General features: G+C 42.2%; 2 protein-coding genes across 6 annotated transcripts in view; both read left to right on the forward strand.

Moving 5' to 3' along the window:
• PLA2G4B (phospholipase A2 group IVB) overlaps window positions 1-14,540 on the forward strand; it is a 29,596-nt gene extending 15,056 nt beyond the window's left edge. For all 5 annotated transcript variants that reach the window (XM_018907656.3, XM_009102442.4, XM_018907653.3 and 2 more), the window contains 11 exons: window positions 132-169; window positions 1,059-1,194; window positions 2,140-2,276; window positions 2,540-2,762; window positions 3,364-3,481; window positions 4,470-4,607; window positions 5,745-5,849; window positions 6,312-6,497; window positions 9,530-9,696; window positions 10,222-10,408; window positions 12,595-14,540. In XM_018907656.3, the coding sequence (XP_018763201.1) occupies window positions 132-169; window positions 1,059-1,194; window positions 2,140-2,276; window positions 2,540-2,762; window positions 3,364-3,481; window positions 4,470-4,607; window positions 5,745-5,849; window positions 6,312-6,497; window positions 9,530-9,696; window positions 10,222-10,408; window positions 12,595-12,833 (1,674 nt within the window). In that variant the 3' untranslated portion in view covers window positions 12,834-14,540. The remainder of the gene's footprint in view (window positions 1-131; window positions 170-1,058; window positions 1,195-2,139; window positions 2,277-2,539; window positions 2,763-3,363; window positions 3,482-4,469; window positions 4,608-5,744; window positions 5,850-6,311; window positions 6,498-9,529; window positions 9,697-10,221; window positions 10,409-12,594) is intronic.
• Window positions 1-15,728, forward strand: part of MAPKBP1 (mitogen-activated protein kinase binding protein 1) — a 529,170-nt gene that overhangs the window by 153,399 nt on the left and 360,043 nt on the right. The gene's annotated exons all lie outside the window — the stretch shown is intronic.

Raw genomic sequence — 15,728 nt, forward strand, 5'->3', positions numbered from 1 at the left:
AACCCAAAACAACAACCAAAAAGTATGCTGGGTGGCAGTGGTGGGACTTTTCAGGAGGCACTGAAAATCAGGATTCAAAACTTCTCTTTTTCCCTCCACTTATGTTCCTGCTCTCATCTCTTTGTTTACAGAATGTCCCTCTACAGTTGTACCTCCAACTAAATGCTTGGTAAGAGGACTGGCTTGTTTTTTTTCTCTAAAGGTTTTATTGCTCTTTGGACTGTGAAATCTAGAACAGAGAATCCTTTGTTTAGATATAAGGAATGCACAAGACTAGGGGCAAAATGTAGTGATATTTAAGTCCTCATTAAAGTCACCACAACAGTTGAAAGCTACATGTCCTCAGGGCAAAGGAGTCCCACCAAGATGCAAAAAAATTATCAGAGTTTCAAATGGTGAGGGACTTAGTCACTGAGTATGCTTTGCATCAAAGAATCAAAAACTGAGACTGGAGTCTTCTTCAAAAGGGGCACAGAAAGAAGGCAGAGGGAAAAGAGAATTTGAAATAACGAAACATCAGAGTCTTTGTATTACCCAAAGGATGCCTGTTCTCTTAAGGAAACAGACTTGTGGCTCTGCTGATATCAAGAGAAAGAAGTGTAAACTGGGGAAGACAAAATGTTGCATTGTAAAATAATGTGTCAGACAAGGAGCAAACAAAAATTATTTTAATATCTTTTTCATTGTGCAGTTTCTGTATAAATCTGCAGTACAAATGCCCATGAAAGACTCTGTTAGGTTTAAGTTATCTTTTGCTCAGAAATTATACAAAGCAGAAATAGAAAGGATCTGGCTTACAAAGCTACTGAAAGTCACAGAAGCCCTTCTTTGTTTTTCATATTTATTAACCTCAGCTGACAGTAAATCTTACACTGAAGCAATAAAGAGACCATGTAGAAGCAAAGAAGTTGATTTCTTTGCAAATGAAAGGTACATTTCTGTATAAATCGGAGCAAAGAATCAGGATTTTTAATGAATTCATTAGATTGCAGTTGCTGAAAATAGATCCATGTACATTTTAAACACCAGTCCTGTGCCTCTGGATTTATTTGTTGCAGCACAGAAAAACTAGATGTGCGCCTAGGGTATGATCTGTGCCAAGGAGAGCAGGAGTTCCTGCATAAGAGGAAGAGAGTTGTTGCTGGTGCTCTGAAAAAGGTTCTTCATCTGGAAAGAGATCTACATGGACATGAGGTCTGTGCTTTGGAATCCAAGCATGGGGTGTGGGTCTGTTGAATTAGGATTGGCACAACTCCTCTTGAAATTTCTAGTAATATTTCCATGTTGCTAAAAAACCCATTGATTTGTGTGGCAGCAGAGCAGAGGCTCTCAGAATGGCATAGCCCAGACTCATGTGAAATTTCAGCTCAAGTATTCATCCCTCCAATCTTTTCAATGGGACAAATAACAAGGATTTAATAATACCACTCTTCAAACACAGTTTCCAACAGTATGGTGCTGCAAGTCAGCAAGATATGAGACATTGTGTTAGATACAGCCTAGTAAGGCAACCCAAACCAATAGGAAAACAAGAGTATTGGAAATTCACCTCACAAAAATACTTATTAAATCAGTTTAATGTTATGCCTTTGGGTTTACTTTTTTTCTTTCTTCATTCTCAGAACACTTCTGACAAAAAGTAAACTTTTTTTGTGGTGAAGAAAGGACATTAGAACATTTTGTACCAAGCTGAAGTATGTTTTGTTGCCAAGATCCAGGGGGACTTTTTAAGGGAAAACTCATTTTCTTACTGGAATTATATTTGTTAAATGAACTCTGTCCAAAGAATCAGCAGCATTCAAAAAACTTCCTTAATCCATTTTAATTGCATTTTTTGCAATTTGTTGTTGTTTATAATAAAATAATGTAATTATCTATTCTTAATCATTGCAATTCCAATTACAGAGAGCAAAGGTAAGAAGGAAGGTTAAAATGACTGCATATTCAAACTCATCCAAGCCTTGAGGTTAAGAGTCTCCAGAGGTAAATTTCAGGAAGGTACTCGTAAAGATTGGCTAAGTGGTGATTTAATTCATTGTCCTCCAATGAATCCGCTGAAGAAATTCTGAGAGCTGTAATTAGACTTTTCCAGGTAGCGAGGGAATAACTTTCTGAGAATAATCCTTGTGTTTTGGACAGGTCCCAGTAATAGCTGTTATGGCAACAGGTGGAGGTCTCAGAGCAATGTCAGCTATGTTTGGCCACCTCTTAGCTCTTCAGAAGCTAAATCTGTTGGACTGTGTCACCTATCTCACAGGGGCTTCTGGCTCAACATGGTGCGTATAGAAAATGAGATTGGATTTGGAATAACTGGGACTACTTTTCCACACAGTGGGACATGCATCCCTTTCAGACTTACATTGATAACAAGTGAACATAATTCCCTCGTGAAGCTCTTACTGTTGGCTCTCAATTATGACTTCAGTTTGAAGAGAATCAGGCTCACTGATTCTCTTTAATTGATTGAAGTGATTGTGTAAGTGTATCAATTTCCAAAATCCAAATAAATGGGTGATTTTCTAACATTTCTGCTCCTTAGGACACTAGCAGACCTGTATGAGCATGCTGACTGGTCACAGAAGTCTCTGGAGGGGCCACTTAAAGCTGTAAAAGAACAAGTGACAAAATGCAAACTCAACCTTATGTCTCTAGACCATCTGAAGTATTACCACAAGGAACTTGCTGAAAGGGCAAAAGCAGGACATGTCCCATCTTTTACAACTCTGTGGTCACTTGTTCAGGAGATGTTCTTGCATGAGCAGGTAGGTACATGGTCCTGCCACACATTTGGGAAACACCACTTTCTTTAGAGCCTTACTCTTTGAGGGCATGATGCAATGTGTGTAACAAATCCAAAGAGACTAAACCATCCCAATGTGGTTTGTAAACTACGACAGAGGATCTTGTAGTCAGGATTTTTCAGAGTAGATAATCATTTGAAGGTGCTTCTGTCCTAGGGTGCCCAACAGCTAGTGACTTCAATAGCCAAACTCCCAGAAAGAACTGAGGAATTCCCAGCCCCCACTCTCCCTGAAAAGTCAGATTTTTATAGTCTGCTTCTAGTTTGACATTTAAAAGTTAGAGTAATCTGCCCCGATGTAAATATTAACCTCAACTTTAATAAAGATCTGTGGGATGCAAGCAGTCAAGGCACTTGGATATTCTAATGAAGAAGTTACTAGGTACCCAAAAGACAACCAGGAAGGAAAGTGCAGGAACATGAAGGAAAAGGTCTCTTAAAAAAATGTGACTTACAGATTCCTCTGCGTTGTAAAGTATCTGTTATCAATCTTTAAGTCTTTACTTGGGTAGGTTGTGCCAGTGTTATGCTCTTACAGAGGTTCACTGTGACTTTTTTATTAGCCAAGAAAGTACAAACTCACAGACCAGCGCAAGGCACTGGAGCATGGACAAAACCCACTGCCTTTCTATGCAGTCCTCAATGTGAAAGAGGAGAAGTTTGGTACTTTCAAATTTAGAGGTAGGTGTTCAGGGAGTTTCTTCTCATTCTGGGTATGGATTAAAGAGGATTTGGAGGGAGGTGTGTATGTGGGGAGAAAAAGAGGGGAATACCCTCGCTCAGTATTCATCTTTTAATAAAATGTTTGTCTTTTTTGCAAACTGCTTGATTAGAAAGAGCACATCTGTTGGATAACAACATTAATGTCCAGCAGGACATTAATTAAAAATCAGTGGTGAAGTCTTATTTTTGCAACAGACACTGTGAATGAGTGTGGGCAAATCATCTGATTTTTTCCTGCCACGCCTATAGAATGGCTTTGATGCTTCCTTAGTTTCTAGGGATGCTGTGAAATGCAATTATCACGTCCTAAATAGGGTGCTGATGAGGGTATGAAAATGGACTGGAATATGATTGCTGTGGTGGGTGTGATATGACATCCTTTGAATGGATACAGGCCACATTCAACAAAAGGTGTTAAAAGCAGTAGATACTGAAAAGAAAAGCAATTAATCCTTATGTTTATTTAGGTTTATAACTGTTTCACTGTAATCCCTGTGCAGGACAGCTTGAGCCAGGAAACTGCACATCCATGCCCCACTGTAATTTCTAGTGTGATGTTGATGTGTCTTCAGGCTTCTTTGTTATATCTTGCAGACTGGCACTTTTGGGTTAATAGAGCTTTCATGCCAGTCACTCCTTGCAATTCACACCACTCTTGCATGAAGTATAGTTGGTGCTCTTGATTTAGAGAGGCAACTGTGATCTCAGAATCTTTATATAGAAATAAATATCTAAGCATTTGAACCTAATGTTAGAGCTTTTCTGAGTTGAAAAAGCTGGTTGCTTTTGGTTGCAAATAATATTTCAGTTTGTATGGCAGTAGACAGTGCAGCTTGCAGTACAAATGTGCAGATCGTAGAGAGCTGCTGAGGCAAGCAAGACCCTTGGGAAGTTTGGGGGTTTTACTTTTATTGCAGCAAACATGCCTCATGTAAATTCTTTGTAGAGTGGGCAGATTTCTCTCCTTACGAAGTGGCCATACCAAAATATGGAGCCTCCATTCCTTCAGAATATTTTGACAGCGAGTTCTTCATGGGAAGGAGAGTGAAGAAGCTGCCAGAATCTCGGATCTGCTATCTGGAAGGTGACCTAGCAGTGCTATGTAGTTAATCACAGCATTGTAAAAAGTGTGATATTTGCTAGCCACAGGCACAACACTCCTTGCCAGCACTTCTGCTTTAGGTCTTAAATCAATGGGCTTTTGTACACTCCTGATCTTTGTGTATCTTCTTTCCTCCTGTCCTCCCTTTTCACCTGGGTAGATTTGGGAAAGTTGCAGCATGATTCCCGTTCCATCATCTAAACCAAACAAGATGTTGGAAGAGGCAAGTTGAGGAAATAAGCATTCCTTCCCTGATCAGTCTCCAACTCTTCAACTTCATAAAATATATTTCTAGACAAAGCGTTACTGGGGTAGAATTGGAAGAAGCTGAGAATAAAATATGTCATCTAGAACAAGCCACCTGAGCTTTGTGGCTGGAGGATGGTGTCACTAATCTTCTCTGCTCATAAGGATGAAGGAGGGTCTTTTGACCTCCAACAGCTACTTTGACTGGCCATTTGGCCACCAAATGTGAAGAAAGGGAAAAAGCAGCTAGCAGAGGAACCTATCTGTCTCAGGCAGATTTAAAATCCTTATAAGTGTTTTAGTTTTGATACCAAAAACAAGGGTAGAGGATAAAACCTCTATATTTATCTCACCGTGGAGTCTGATAGAGATTCAATTTGTTCCTCATGTAAGTACCTGGCATAGAGCTTAATGAGGAGGGATGGTTCTTTTCCAAAAGCAGACTCCCAGATGGAGCCAATTCTATTTTGAACCTGGACCAGCTGCACTCCACAGAAACAAAACATGCCTGGAAGGAAGAAAATGAGTCTTAGATCAATTTAAATAATAAATCAGTTTAAAGAAGGCCTTTATGCTTACATGGCTTCACCGTGCTTTCAAAGCCTGCTTTCTTTCAGGAACACAGGAAACTTTCTACAACATCATTTGGGTGACTGATACCTCTTATATTGTTACTCTGGGCAATGCAGTGAATGTTCTGTGTGTAGTTACCTCCTGAGAAAGAGCACTGAAGTGCTTACACCACAGTGTTTGAACTCTCTGAGAACTGCTGTTTAAGTTGTGTCATGATGGGGTCAGGTTGGGTGGGATAACAATGTGTAGCATGGATATTTGCAATAGTCAGTGGTTAACACCATGTGGTTTGACTTGCAGGTCTTTGGACAAACATCTTTACTAGGAATTTGCTGGATGGCTTGTACTGGTCCTCAAATTCAAATGAATTCTGGGAACGGTGGTCCCAAGATATGGTAGATATAGGTAAGAGTTTCTAAAGTGTTGCCTCACTATGGATCTTCCAGCATGATTTTAATCTGTATCAGAATGATTGCTATGTCCTTTTCTCTTTTCTCTTCTCTCTTTTCCCCAGAGGCATGCTTCATGTTAGTACAAATGTTTTTCATTTAAAGTTTCCTCATGGTCTGCTAAATGGCTCTGCCTGTTACTGCAAATGAGAAGCTTGGCTTTTACTTGTGGGCAAAAGTACAAAGCCAGAATGTCATTTGAAAGAGTAAAACACAAAAAATGTGCTTGCTTTAAAGAAAATGCAATATCTCTTTGGTAAATGATGTGGGTCACGCACACGATTTCCAGCAGCCTGTAAGAAACAGGGATGAGAGTGATCCACAGGAAGACAACAAGAACACCTAGCCAGCAGAGGGGTCTGGCAGGGCAGATATCTGTTGTTTTTTTCTCTATCTCATGGTTTCTTCTCTATTTCAGAAAAGCATTCTCCTGAGGAAGATGTTACTGTTATTGAGCCTCCATCTTGCTTGTCAGGAAAGTTGTATGAAATGTTTCAGGACATCATGACCAAGCGTCCACTACTGGGAAAGTCTCATAACTTCCTGAGAGGCTTAGAGTTTCATAAGGATTATATCCATCAGAAAAAATTTATTGAATGGAAAGGTAACTGCAACAAAGAGTTAGCTGCACTGTGCAGGTAACATCTCAGATTTTGTTTTTTAGACTTTGGAAAACTCATATTTGTTTCAGGGTTTGGAAATTGGCTGAGTTGGACCTATGTTCATGGTATCTGTTTCTTTAGGGTAGTAGGTTAAAATTAACTAGTCTGTGGGCTGCTCTTTCACTTCCAGAAGATACCTGTAATTTGGGTTAAGAAGTGCTTTTCTTCAGGAAGTTTGTCACTCTGCATAGGCACAGTGGTCAAAAGATTTAGGAGGGGCTAAATCTTAGCCCCTCCTAAATCTTTTGAGGTCAGGAAACAGAGGTAACACCAGAAGCATAAAATAGCAGGGTATTATGTGGATCAGATGAAGGAAAGGACTAGTTGCATGGGGGTGGTTGTCCATATGTCTGGTGTTTCTGCCTGATGGATTATCCATCCAGAGACTTCTCTTTAATCTCTCAGAAACAGAAGTACTAAAATCCACAGAAAGTTTAAGTCACATGGGTTTAGACTTTAAATGTTAGAAAACCAGATACTTATTTATAAATTGAAGAGCCATTTTCTGTGGCCTTTGCTCTATAGGCAGGCATCAATAGTTTTACCTCAAAACCTATGAAAAAATGTGTGAAAGGATAGCAAGGTGATGGAGCTGCATCAGAAATCTTCCTATAATCCCAGCATCTTCATATATCCCATGATCATGTAGCAATGTGGGAGTCCCCCCCATTATTGAGGTTAATCTGACTTCAGCAAGAAAGCACACGTTCTCTGCCTTCTCTGAGCCCTTCTCTTGGGCACGTTGCATTTTCTCTCCCATTTTAGGCAAGGTACAATGTGTTTTGTCCCTCTCTGCCCTTGCCACACAGTTTGCTGACAATGGGGAGAGATGGTGGTGCTCTTCTGTGGATTAAGGCAGAGCCCACAGTGTGCTATCTGCTTTTCAAATGTTCAAATGTAAGCAAAATGTCTGGGTCCTGAAAGGGTCTGCACTGAGAAAACAAATGAAAGAAGGAGGAAAAACAAGTAGCATAAGAAGGGTGGGTGAGAGAAGGAGCAAGCAAGTAGCTTCAGAAGGTGGATGAAGGATGAAACTGACAGTCAGTAAATGTTAAAAAAACATCACTGTCCTTATATTTGCTGACAGTTTTGTAAAGACAAATGGGTAGAAGCAGATTTCAAGGGGAATTTAAGGAAGCGAGCATAGGAACACTAATGACTATCTCAGGGTTAGATATTCTACAAATAAAGTAAAATATCTGGAAAGCATGAAATCCAGAGTGGGAAAAGAGAAACTGAAAGTCTGGAGTGGGAAATATTATTGGGTTTTCCATCTTATTTTTGCTGCCTGTGTAAGATCAAGCTAACCCAGGTATGGATCCATCTCTAGGAGTAAGAGGAGACGCCAGGTCTGTGAGCAGAAATTAATCTTATGGTAGATGAAGTCTTGAGAATAGAGCTTTGTTTTAAAGGCTTCCCTGCAGCTCAGGTTATCTGACATATTAAAACAAGACTTTCCATGCCTAATTTTTTAATAATAATCTGGAATAATTTCCAGATTAAAAATAATAAATTCCAATAATCTGAAATTAGCTTAATGCCTTTACTCTAGCATTCAGGCTTCCAAGGATATTTCTGAGACAGGATTTCTTTAAAATCTCTATTTTGATGTGGGATGAAAGAGGGGATTCTCACAAGAAGTGTCTAGCTGTAGTTCACATACACAGTCATGAATAAATGCTGCAAAATTCCATCTCTGTGATAAGAAAACTGGGGTAATGGAAATTCATCTAAAAATGTTCACCGGGCCAAATAAAACTGAAAAGTATGCTCTGTTTCTTCTGTGAAGGACTGCAAGCAAATGTCTCTTATTACAGGTAAATCTGTGAATTCTCAGCAGCCTTGAATGCTAAAATAAGCACTTTTTGTTAAGACTTGACAGGGAGGGAATGGAAAAATTATGAATTATTACTTCAAGCTGGTGTGAAACATTCCAGGCTATGGAACAAGCTGGATTTACTCTGCGTGGTTTAAATCAACACTACAGCATGAGGCCAAGGAAGCAGAGCATTTGAATGAATTGAAATGCTGAAACTTAGCAACAGTATTTCTGTGATCAACAGTTTCTTAAAATGCCTAAACACAATTATTTGAGGCTCAACTATTCTGCTCTGGACTTTACTGCCTCATTTTGTGAACTTGAGGAACAATCTCAAACCACTATTTTGATATTTAAAACCATGGCAAAATGTTCCCTGTTCCATGGGACTGAAAGTGTACTGGAGGAGCAGTAAAGGACTTGCTGTCTGCAGGGCAAGCTGGTGGGGCTGCCAGCAGAGAAGTAAGAGTCCAGCTATCAGAAACTGGCTTTAGATTTCAATTTACCAGTTGGTGTAATCCCCTTTTGGCATTAATGTGAGGTTTAATTAATTCAGGCAGTGTTTTAAGCTGTTGGTAGGTGATGTTGTCTGCATGATGTGGTATTTTTTTGCAGCATGGCTAAGACAGTTTATATGACATTATTGAAAGCAAGTTGAAGTCAGACTTTTCAACCTGAGAGAGGGGTTGAAAGCAAACCCTGAGAAGGCAAAAGCAAAAAAAGAGCAAAGCAGAAAAAAAAAGTGCAATGATGTATTGCATTTGTTAGTTGTGTTGCTACACTGTGAAATTGTTTTTGTTGTTTGCATTTTTCCCAGTTCTTAGGGGGAAAAAAAAAATCTGTTGAAGTCTGTATTCTGTGAAAAATGACTCCCCAGAGCAGCTGTGAGGTCAGTGGAGTCTCTGTCTCACCTGTCCTCTGTCTGGCTGCCCCACAGCCTGCCTTTGGGAGAGTTTGGAAACAGGCCAGGTGTGTCCAGATGTGCAGTTTGAAGGGCATGCTCCTGAGGCCGTGTTTGTGGGCTCATGTTGTGGAGGGAGGTGACCCCAGTCTGGAGGGGAACCAAGGAGCTGCCCTTAGCATGTAGCACAGACAGAATTACTCACTCTTTCTTTCCTAAAAATGCACCACTAACTATAATAAAATGTTTTTCAGACACTGTGCTGGATGGTTTCCCTAACAATCTGACACCTCTGCAGAAATACCTGTGTCTGATAGATGTTGGCTATTTCATCAACACCAGTGGTGCAGCACTTTTCAAGCCAGAGAGGAATGTAGATGTCATCATATCCCTTGATTATGGTTTGGGACATGTGTTCAAGGTGAGAAGATTAACTTACTCTGCACTTTGCTGAGGAAAACTCTTCTTGTTTTATTAAAACTTTTAAGTAAGTGGCTGTCTAAATCTTAATCATATATCACCATACCATGAAGGAGGAAAAAGCTTCCTTCAAGAACGGGACTGTGGAAACTGTTGGGCTCTTTTTTCTATAGGGGATTACAACATATACTTCCTAGAATCCTCTGGGAATTGCAGTAACAATTGTTTGCTGGAGACATGCCTCTGACCTCTCCTGGTCTGTCATGATGAATTCTGAGTGTGACTTGGGGTCATTCCCTTGGGCTTGTAAAAAATGTTACAGGGTGACAAGTGTCATTGTCTGACTTGGTCGAAAGTAAGGTTGTACTGTGGCTACTTTGGGCTACACATTCACAGTGTTTCTACTGCACCACACATTTCATAGTGTTTCTAGGGAATGAGTTAAGATGCCATTGTATCCCAGGATACCTGAGTAAACCTGATTCTTTTCTTAGAGCTTTAACTCCATGGCATTCTGTGTCCACAGCAATTAGAGATGACGTACAAATATTGCAAGATACAAAACATCCCATTCCCCAAAGTGGAGCTAAGTCCAGAAGAAGAGAAGAACCCAAAGGAATGTTACATATTTGCAGATGCAGAGGACCCCAGAGCACCTATAGTCATCCATTTTCCTTTGGTGAATGACACCTTTAAGGAATTCAAGGAGCCAGGTAAATACAGAACAGAACTGTGCTCTGTGCTCTACCCCGGTCTGTGTCACGTGTCCACCGATGGCAGGCAGAAGGGCAGCCTCCATACTCCTGCTGGCTGTTCTCCACTGGAAAAGCATGGAGGACACAGTCCTGGGCAGCTCAGTGCCACACTGCCTCCTCCAGCCCTGCCTGTGGCAGATGGCTCATGTTACTGTCCCTTGGAGCAGGTCTTCCTTGTGCCTGGTGCCATGTCCTGCCAAGAGAGATGTGCAGAGTGCTGGAATTTTTCTGGCACTGGGAAGAGGGAGAGTAAAGAAAGGCCCAGAGAGAACAGGGAGATAAGGGCCTCCTGAAGGACCTGCTGGTGGGCTGGAAAGCAGCAGCAGGAGCTGGCCTTTGGGCCATCCAGCCCCAGAGCTTGCCTTGCACCCCTGTCTTCCCCAGGCTGCCTGTGGTGGAGAGGGAGGTGCCTAGGGTGACCTCCTTCCAGCTTTACCCAAAATTTATTGGGGCCCACAGTGGGACCAGAGCAAAATGGAAGTCTCTGAGGGAGCATTTAGGAAGAGTAGGAATAGCAGCAAAAATTAAAGGTACTTTTCTGCTCTGATATTCAGTCATGCTCAGTGAATATGTACAGTAAGAGCTAAATCAAGAAAATCACATTTAGAAACTCAGTGGATGAAAAGAGGAGATGCTCTGCAGAGGGAGCTAGGCTTGTTCAGTGGAGGCTGGAAATGGTCCAAATGGCAATGTGGGGTGAGATCCAGCCGTTGAGCAGTGGGGGGCAGGTAAAGCAGGTGAAAATTTTAGAATCTCTCTAAATGAAAAATAGATGAGATGCTGTAGAGCAGAGCAGCTGTTGCCAGTTCTCTGTGCTCCAGGTCCAGACTGGTGAGCTCTGACGCTCACCTGCGTCTCTCAGCAGTCGCTGATTCATCCATCAAGCTGACAACCAGCAACTGATGTGGGTGGTTGGAGGAGGGGGACCTTGGCAACCTGCTTGCATGGATTTCAAGTTGAACAGTGGAGCTTTTTGTTTCTAGGGGGATGAGAGACATCTTGTGGAATGTGGATAGTTATTTTTCTTGTTTTTAACTATTTAAATTCTAAAAGGACTCAGCCTGTGAAGTGCCCATTTGCAGTGCAGCAGTTATAGACTGTGCTTTGGTGTGCTTGAGGCAGATGCAGCTTTATCTGGATGTGGACAGCACAGATAATACATCTCTCTGAGAATTGTGAGGCTCAGTGAAGCAACATTGGATATTTTTAATTCAGCCACTTCTAGTGGTAGTCTGTGCCTAGCACCCTGAGAACACGCTGTTCAGAAACCACTAGGTTAGACTAACACTTGCTGTGTCTCAAGCACAATTCTTGTGTCTTTTTCATGAGGTTCTGGTTGAAATGATAAGGAATATCTCAGCAGTCTGTTTGTAGCCCTGCTGATAGTCATCTCACATTACATTAGCATTTTGGGCATATTTGGTTCAGACTGCAAGGAGATAGGCAGACAAACCAGCAAAGAAAGGAAGCAAAATATTTTGTAGAAATGTAAATATGAGACTGCCAAAGTCCTCGGTGCAGGTAATTAGGGGGTCCTTTTAGGCAAAAGCATTGATGTAGCAGGCAGTATGGGTGTTGCCAATTCCAAGAGACATAACCTGAGGCCAGGCTGGAGTTTGCTGACAGCCTGGTGTAGGATGCTCTGGTCCCTCTGCACTCTACAACAGGCACTCCTGTGTGGTTGGCATCACAAGGTCTCCTTGTATGTGCTAGGCTGTCCACTCACTCTAGCTGGCAGACATGCACTTGTCACCACTAATCCAGGGGCAGTCATGGATTTTGAACGGTGTTCCAGGTGTGTGTCTTTGTCTGAGAATCAGACTTGCAGGGTTTGGGAATGGATGTGGACCCATGGCCGTGCTGCCTAGGAATGATGTCTGCAGGGGCAGGACAAGGAGGAATGTAAGAATGTAAGTGCCAGCTCTGCTGAGGGATTTCCAGGTCTGAGCTTTAGCAGGAGGGGAAGGAGGAGTAACTGGGAAAATAGACCAGAAATGGCTCTTTCAAGCTGTGGAGTGTGCTTGCAGTATTTCCTGGGGGCTGTTTTTAACAGAAGGTCCTGCCAAGTAGATCAGTCCCCTACTACACTGAGTGATAGTACTCCAGATTCATCTCATTGTGGTGGCTTTTGTCCTTCTTTGCAGGGGTGAAGCGTGGTCACTCGGAGATGGAAGAAGGCAAAGTAAATCTGGAGAACAACTGCTCACCGTACTACCTCATTAGGCTAATTTACTCCTCTGAAAACTTTGATAAACTTGTGAACCTGAGCAAATACAACATCCTCAATAACAAAGACCTGCTCCTCCAGGCCATCAGGAGTGCTGTAGAAAGAAGGAAAAGCAGAAGGACTGGGAATTTCTCCAGCTACTCTGGATATCCCTAGGCTGGGTTTTTGCCCTGTTCCCCACTGAAGGCTATGGCAGCACATTGCAACAATCACAGTCATGTTACAACATATCACAGTGTTCATCCTTTGCAGAAAACTGATGAAACCAGTACATTTCTCACCTTGCCGTGTTCAGGCTCCCAGCTTTCAGCAGGGTTTATTTTATCTCCTTCTCTCGCATTTTCAGACCACAGGAGTCTCACAATGTGGTCTTGTTTAGAAATTAGGGTCCTGGTAGGCAGAGATCTCCCAAGATCTCCTTGATGTTGCAGTATATGGTGGTGGTGGTAGTTCTTTGGATGAGCCTGTCCCTTCAACCCTGAGCCCATTGTTGGTGTCCTTTCAATATTTGATTACAGATCAAGTCCTGGCCATTTGCGTTCAGTGATGTCCAGATTTTCAGATAGGCTGAGCAACTAGAATTTGCACTGAATTGGTGGGCTCAGCTTTGAAGTCAGGCATATATATGTGAAAAGCAGCCAAACTGCAGTGTGGACAACTGCACTCTGTCTGGCCTATTTCCCTTGCTGATTTAGAAGTTACTCCTTTTTTCCATTCCCCTGCAAGACTTTGGCAGAGAAATGCTGCTCCAGACCACCACAACGGGGGTGGTTACATTTCAAAAGAGAGGGCAGTAGCAGCAGTGGGTGAGCACAGCTCCTTCGAGCATTGGCTGCAGGAAAAGTTCTGCATAAAGCACATGTGATTGTATTGATTTATATCAGCAGTGCCTTTTTGGATTAAAATGTCAAGAGCCTGAAACAAGTTTTTCATAGCAGAAGTTTGAGAGGAATAATTACCATAGACTCAAGTACATTTAATTTAGTGATCGTGACTGAGACGTAAGCTGGTTCTCCTTACAGATGTAAACTGAATGTAGGACAACATAGCTCACTAACAGAGTGCAGAGCCATTGTATTTTCACACACAGAAGATTTTCCCTTTACAGTCTTCTACCCCTAACATCACAGGCAAAGTATTTTTAATAGGTGCTACATAAAATAGAGCACAAATTAAAAAAAAATAGGACACACATTTTCCTCCTTGCTGGTGGAAAATATTTGGAAAATGACACCTGGTTTTCATTTGCTTTGGAATGCAGTGAGAGACTTTGCCTTGAGCTAGAAGCTTGGAACATCTTTATAGCACTCCACTAGATTAAAAAGATCATAGGGAAGGATGCTGAACAATATAAAACAGAGCTTCACAGAAGTCAGAGAAGTTTGCAGACTTCCTCACTCTGAAGGATTTGGACCTGCCTCTGGATTTTTTTTCCAAACACAGCATATTCATCAGGACTTCCAAGGAAAATCTTACATATTTCTTCTGTGTTGGAAATTTACTTGAGATCTAGAATTAGTTGTACTTGAAATCCAAAATCAGACAAAGAACGAGGAAGAGGGGTCTGTCTTTTTGGTATACACAGACAATATTGAAGCTCAAAGAGAGACCATTTACAAAAGACTTGATTGCCTGAAGCCTGCATCTACTAAATGCTGCTTCTGCTGCAATGGCCATGGCTGGGGTTTAGCAATGCTTCTTGAACAATGTTTACTTGCTGAGCTAAGGAACACACCCAGAACTGAGGAGCCTCCACGGCTGCAGTACAACCCTACCTCGGGATTCAGATCATTAGAAGTTAACAACTAATCAGATACTGGCTGCAAGACAAAACATAAAGAGCCATTTTGAGTTGGGAGTTGATCCAGCTGGATCTGTTGCTTTTGCACAGGAGAGCAGCATGTCCTGGCACAGCATTGTGTGGCACATACAAGCCCACATGGCTCTGTGCACACACGTGCACAGGGTGTGCAGCATTCCCATGCTCCTCTGGCTGCTCCTAGAAAGCCCTGCTGCTGCAAAAAGATATTGCTGTTGTGTCCCTGGGCTCCAGAGAACAGTCTGTAACCCTTGTGAGCCTTGGCAGCATGTACACAGCAGTGAGGCAGCTCAGCCACACTGAGAAAACTTGATTTTGGTCTTATAAAATGCTCCACAGACTAATAATTGGAGCATGTTTGGTGCATTCATAGTGCTGCTAATACAAACAGAAAGACCCAGTAAAATGTGAAGGAGCCACAAGGCTTTCAGGTAACCCAGAGCTGGGTTGCAGAATTGCAGAATTACTGTTCTGAGGAACTGTTAAATCCTGTTACAAAGGGAGGGTGGGAGGGAGGGAGGTGTGGGTGGGGAAGGCGATGTGACTGCTGGGAGAGCTGTCACCAGTGGTTTTGCCAAGACTTAAAATCAGGTGGGGAACTGCTGTCTAATCTTGCAGCCAGAGGCACAGACAGGCATGTTCCCCTTCATTTCCCTGGTGCCCCATGTGGTACCTCTGTAGCCTTAAATTATAATAGCTTTTTCAAATATAGTTTTGTATTTCAGAGCCTGAAATTATGTGAGGGCTGTATCATTGCCCATCAGAGTGCCTTTTTGTTTCATTTTGGTTGCCTTATTGTTTTTGTAACACAATGTGGATGTGGCATATGGGAACACAGTTTAGTGGTGGACGTGGCAGTGCTGATTTAACAGTTGGACTGGATGTTGTAGAGGTCTCTTCCAACCTAAATGATTCTATGATTCTGTGGCATTGGAGGAGTGTGTGGCTGGCTTGATGGTGTAGTAGGAGGACCTGGAGGGCGTTTGTGAGCACAGAGGCTGCTGGAGAATTCTGTAGGTTGGAGGGACCTAGACCTTGCCCAGTCTTGTCTGTGCAGCTTGTGGGAAGTGGTGGCTGGCACAGGTTGTCCCTCAAAGCACTCCTGGGCTCGGGTTCAGAGCGTGATTTGCACTGCCCCCACACCACAGGAATACAAGGCATAGTTTCAGAGCATAAGGCTGATCAGAGAGCTGTGCTCAGGACTGGTCCTTGTTCCCTTTAGGGTAAATGTG

Source organism: Serinus canaria, chromosome 5 (genome assembly GCF_022539315.1).
Source record: "Serinus canaria isolate serCan28SL12 chromosome 5, serCan2020, whole genome shotgun sequence".
In the NCBI taxonomy this organism is placed as follows: Eukaryota; Metazoa; Chordata; class Aves; order Passeriformes; family Fringillidae; genus Serinus; species Serinus canaria.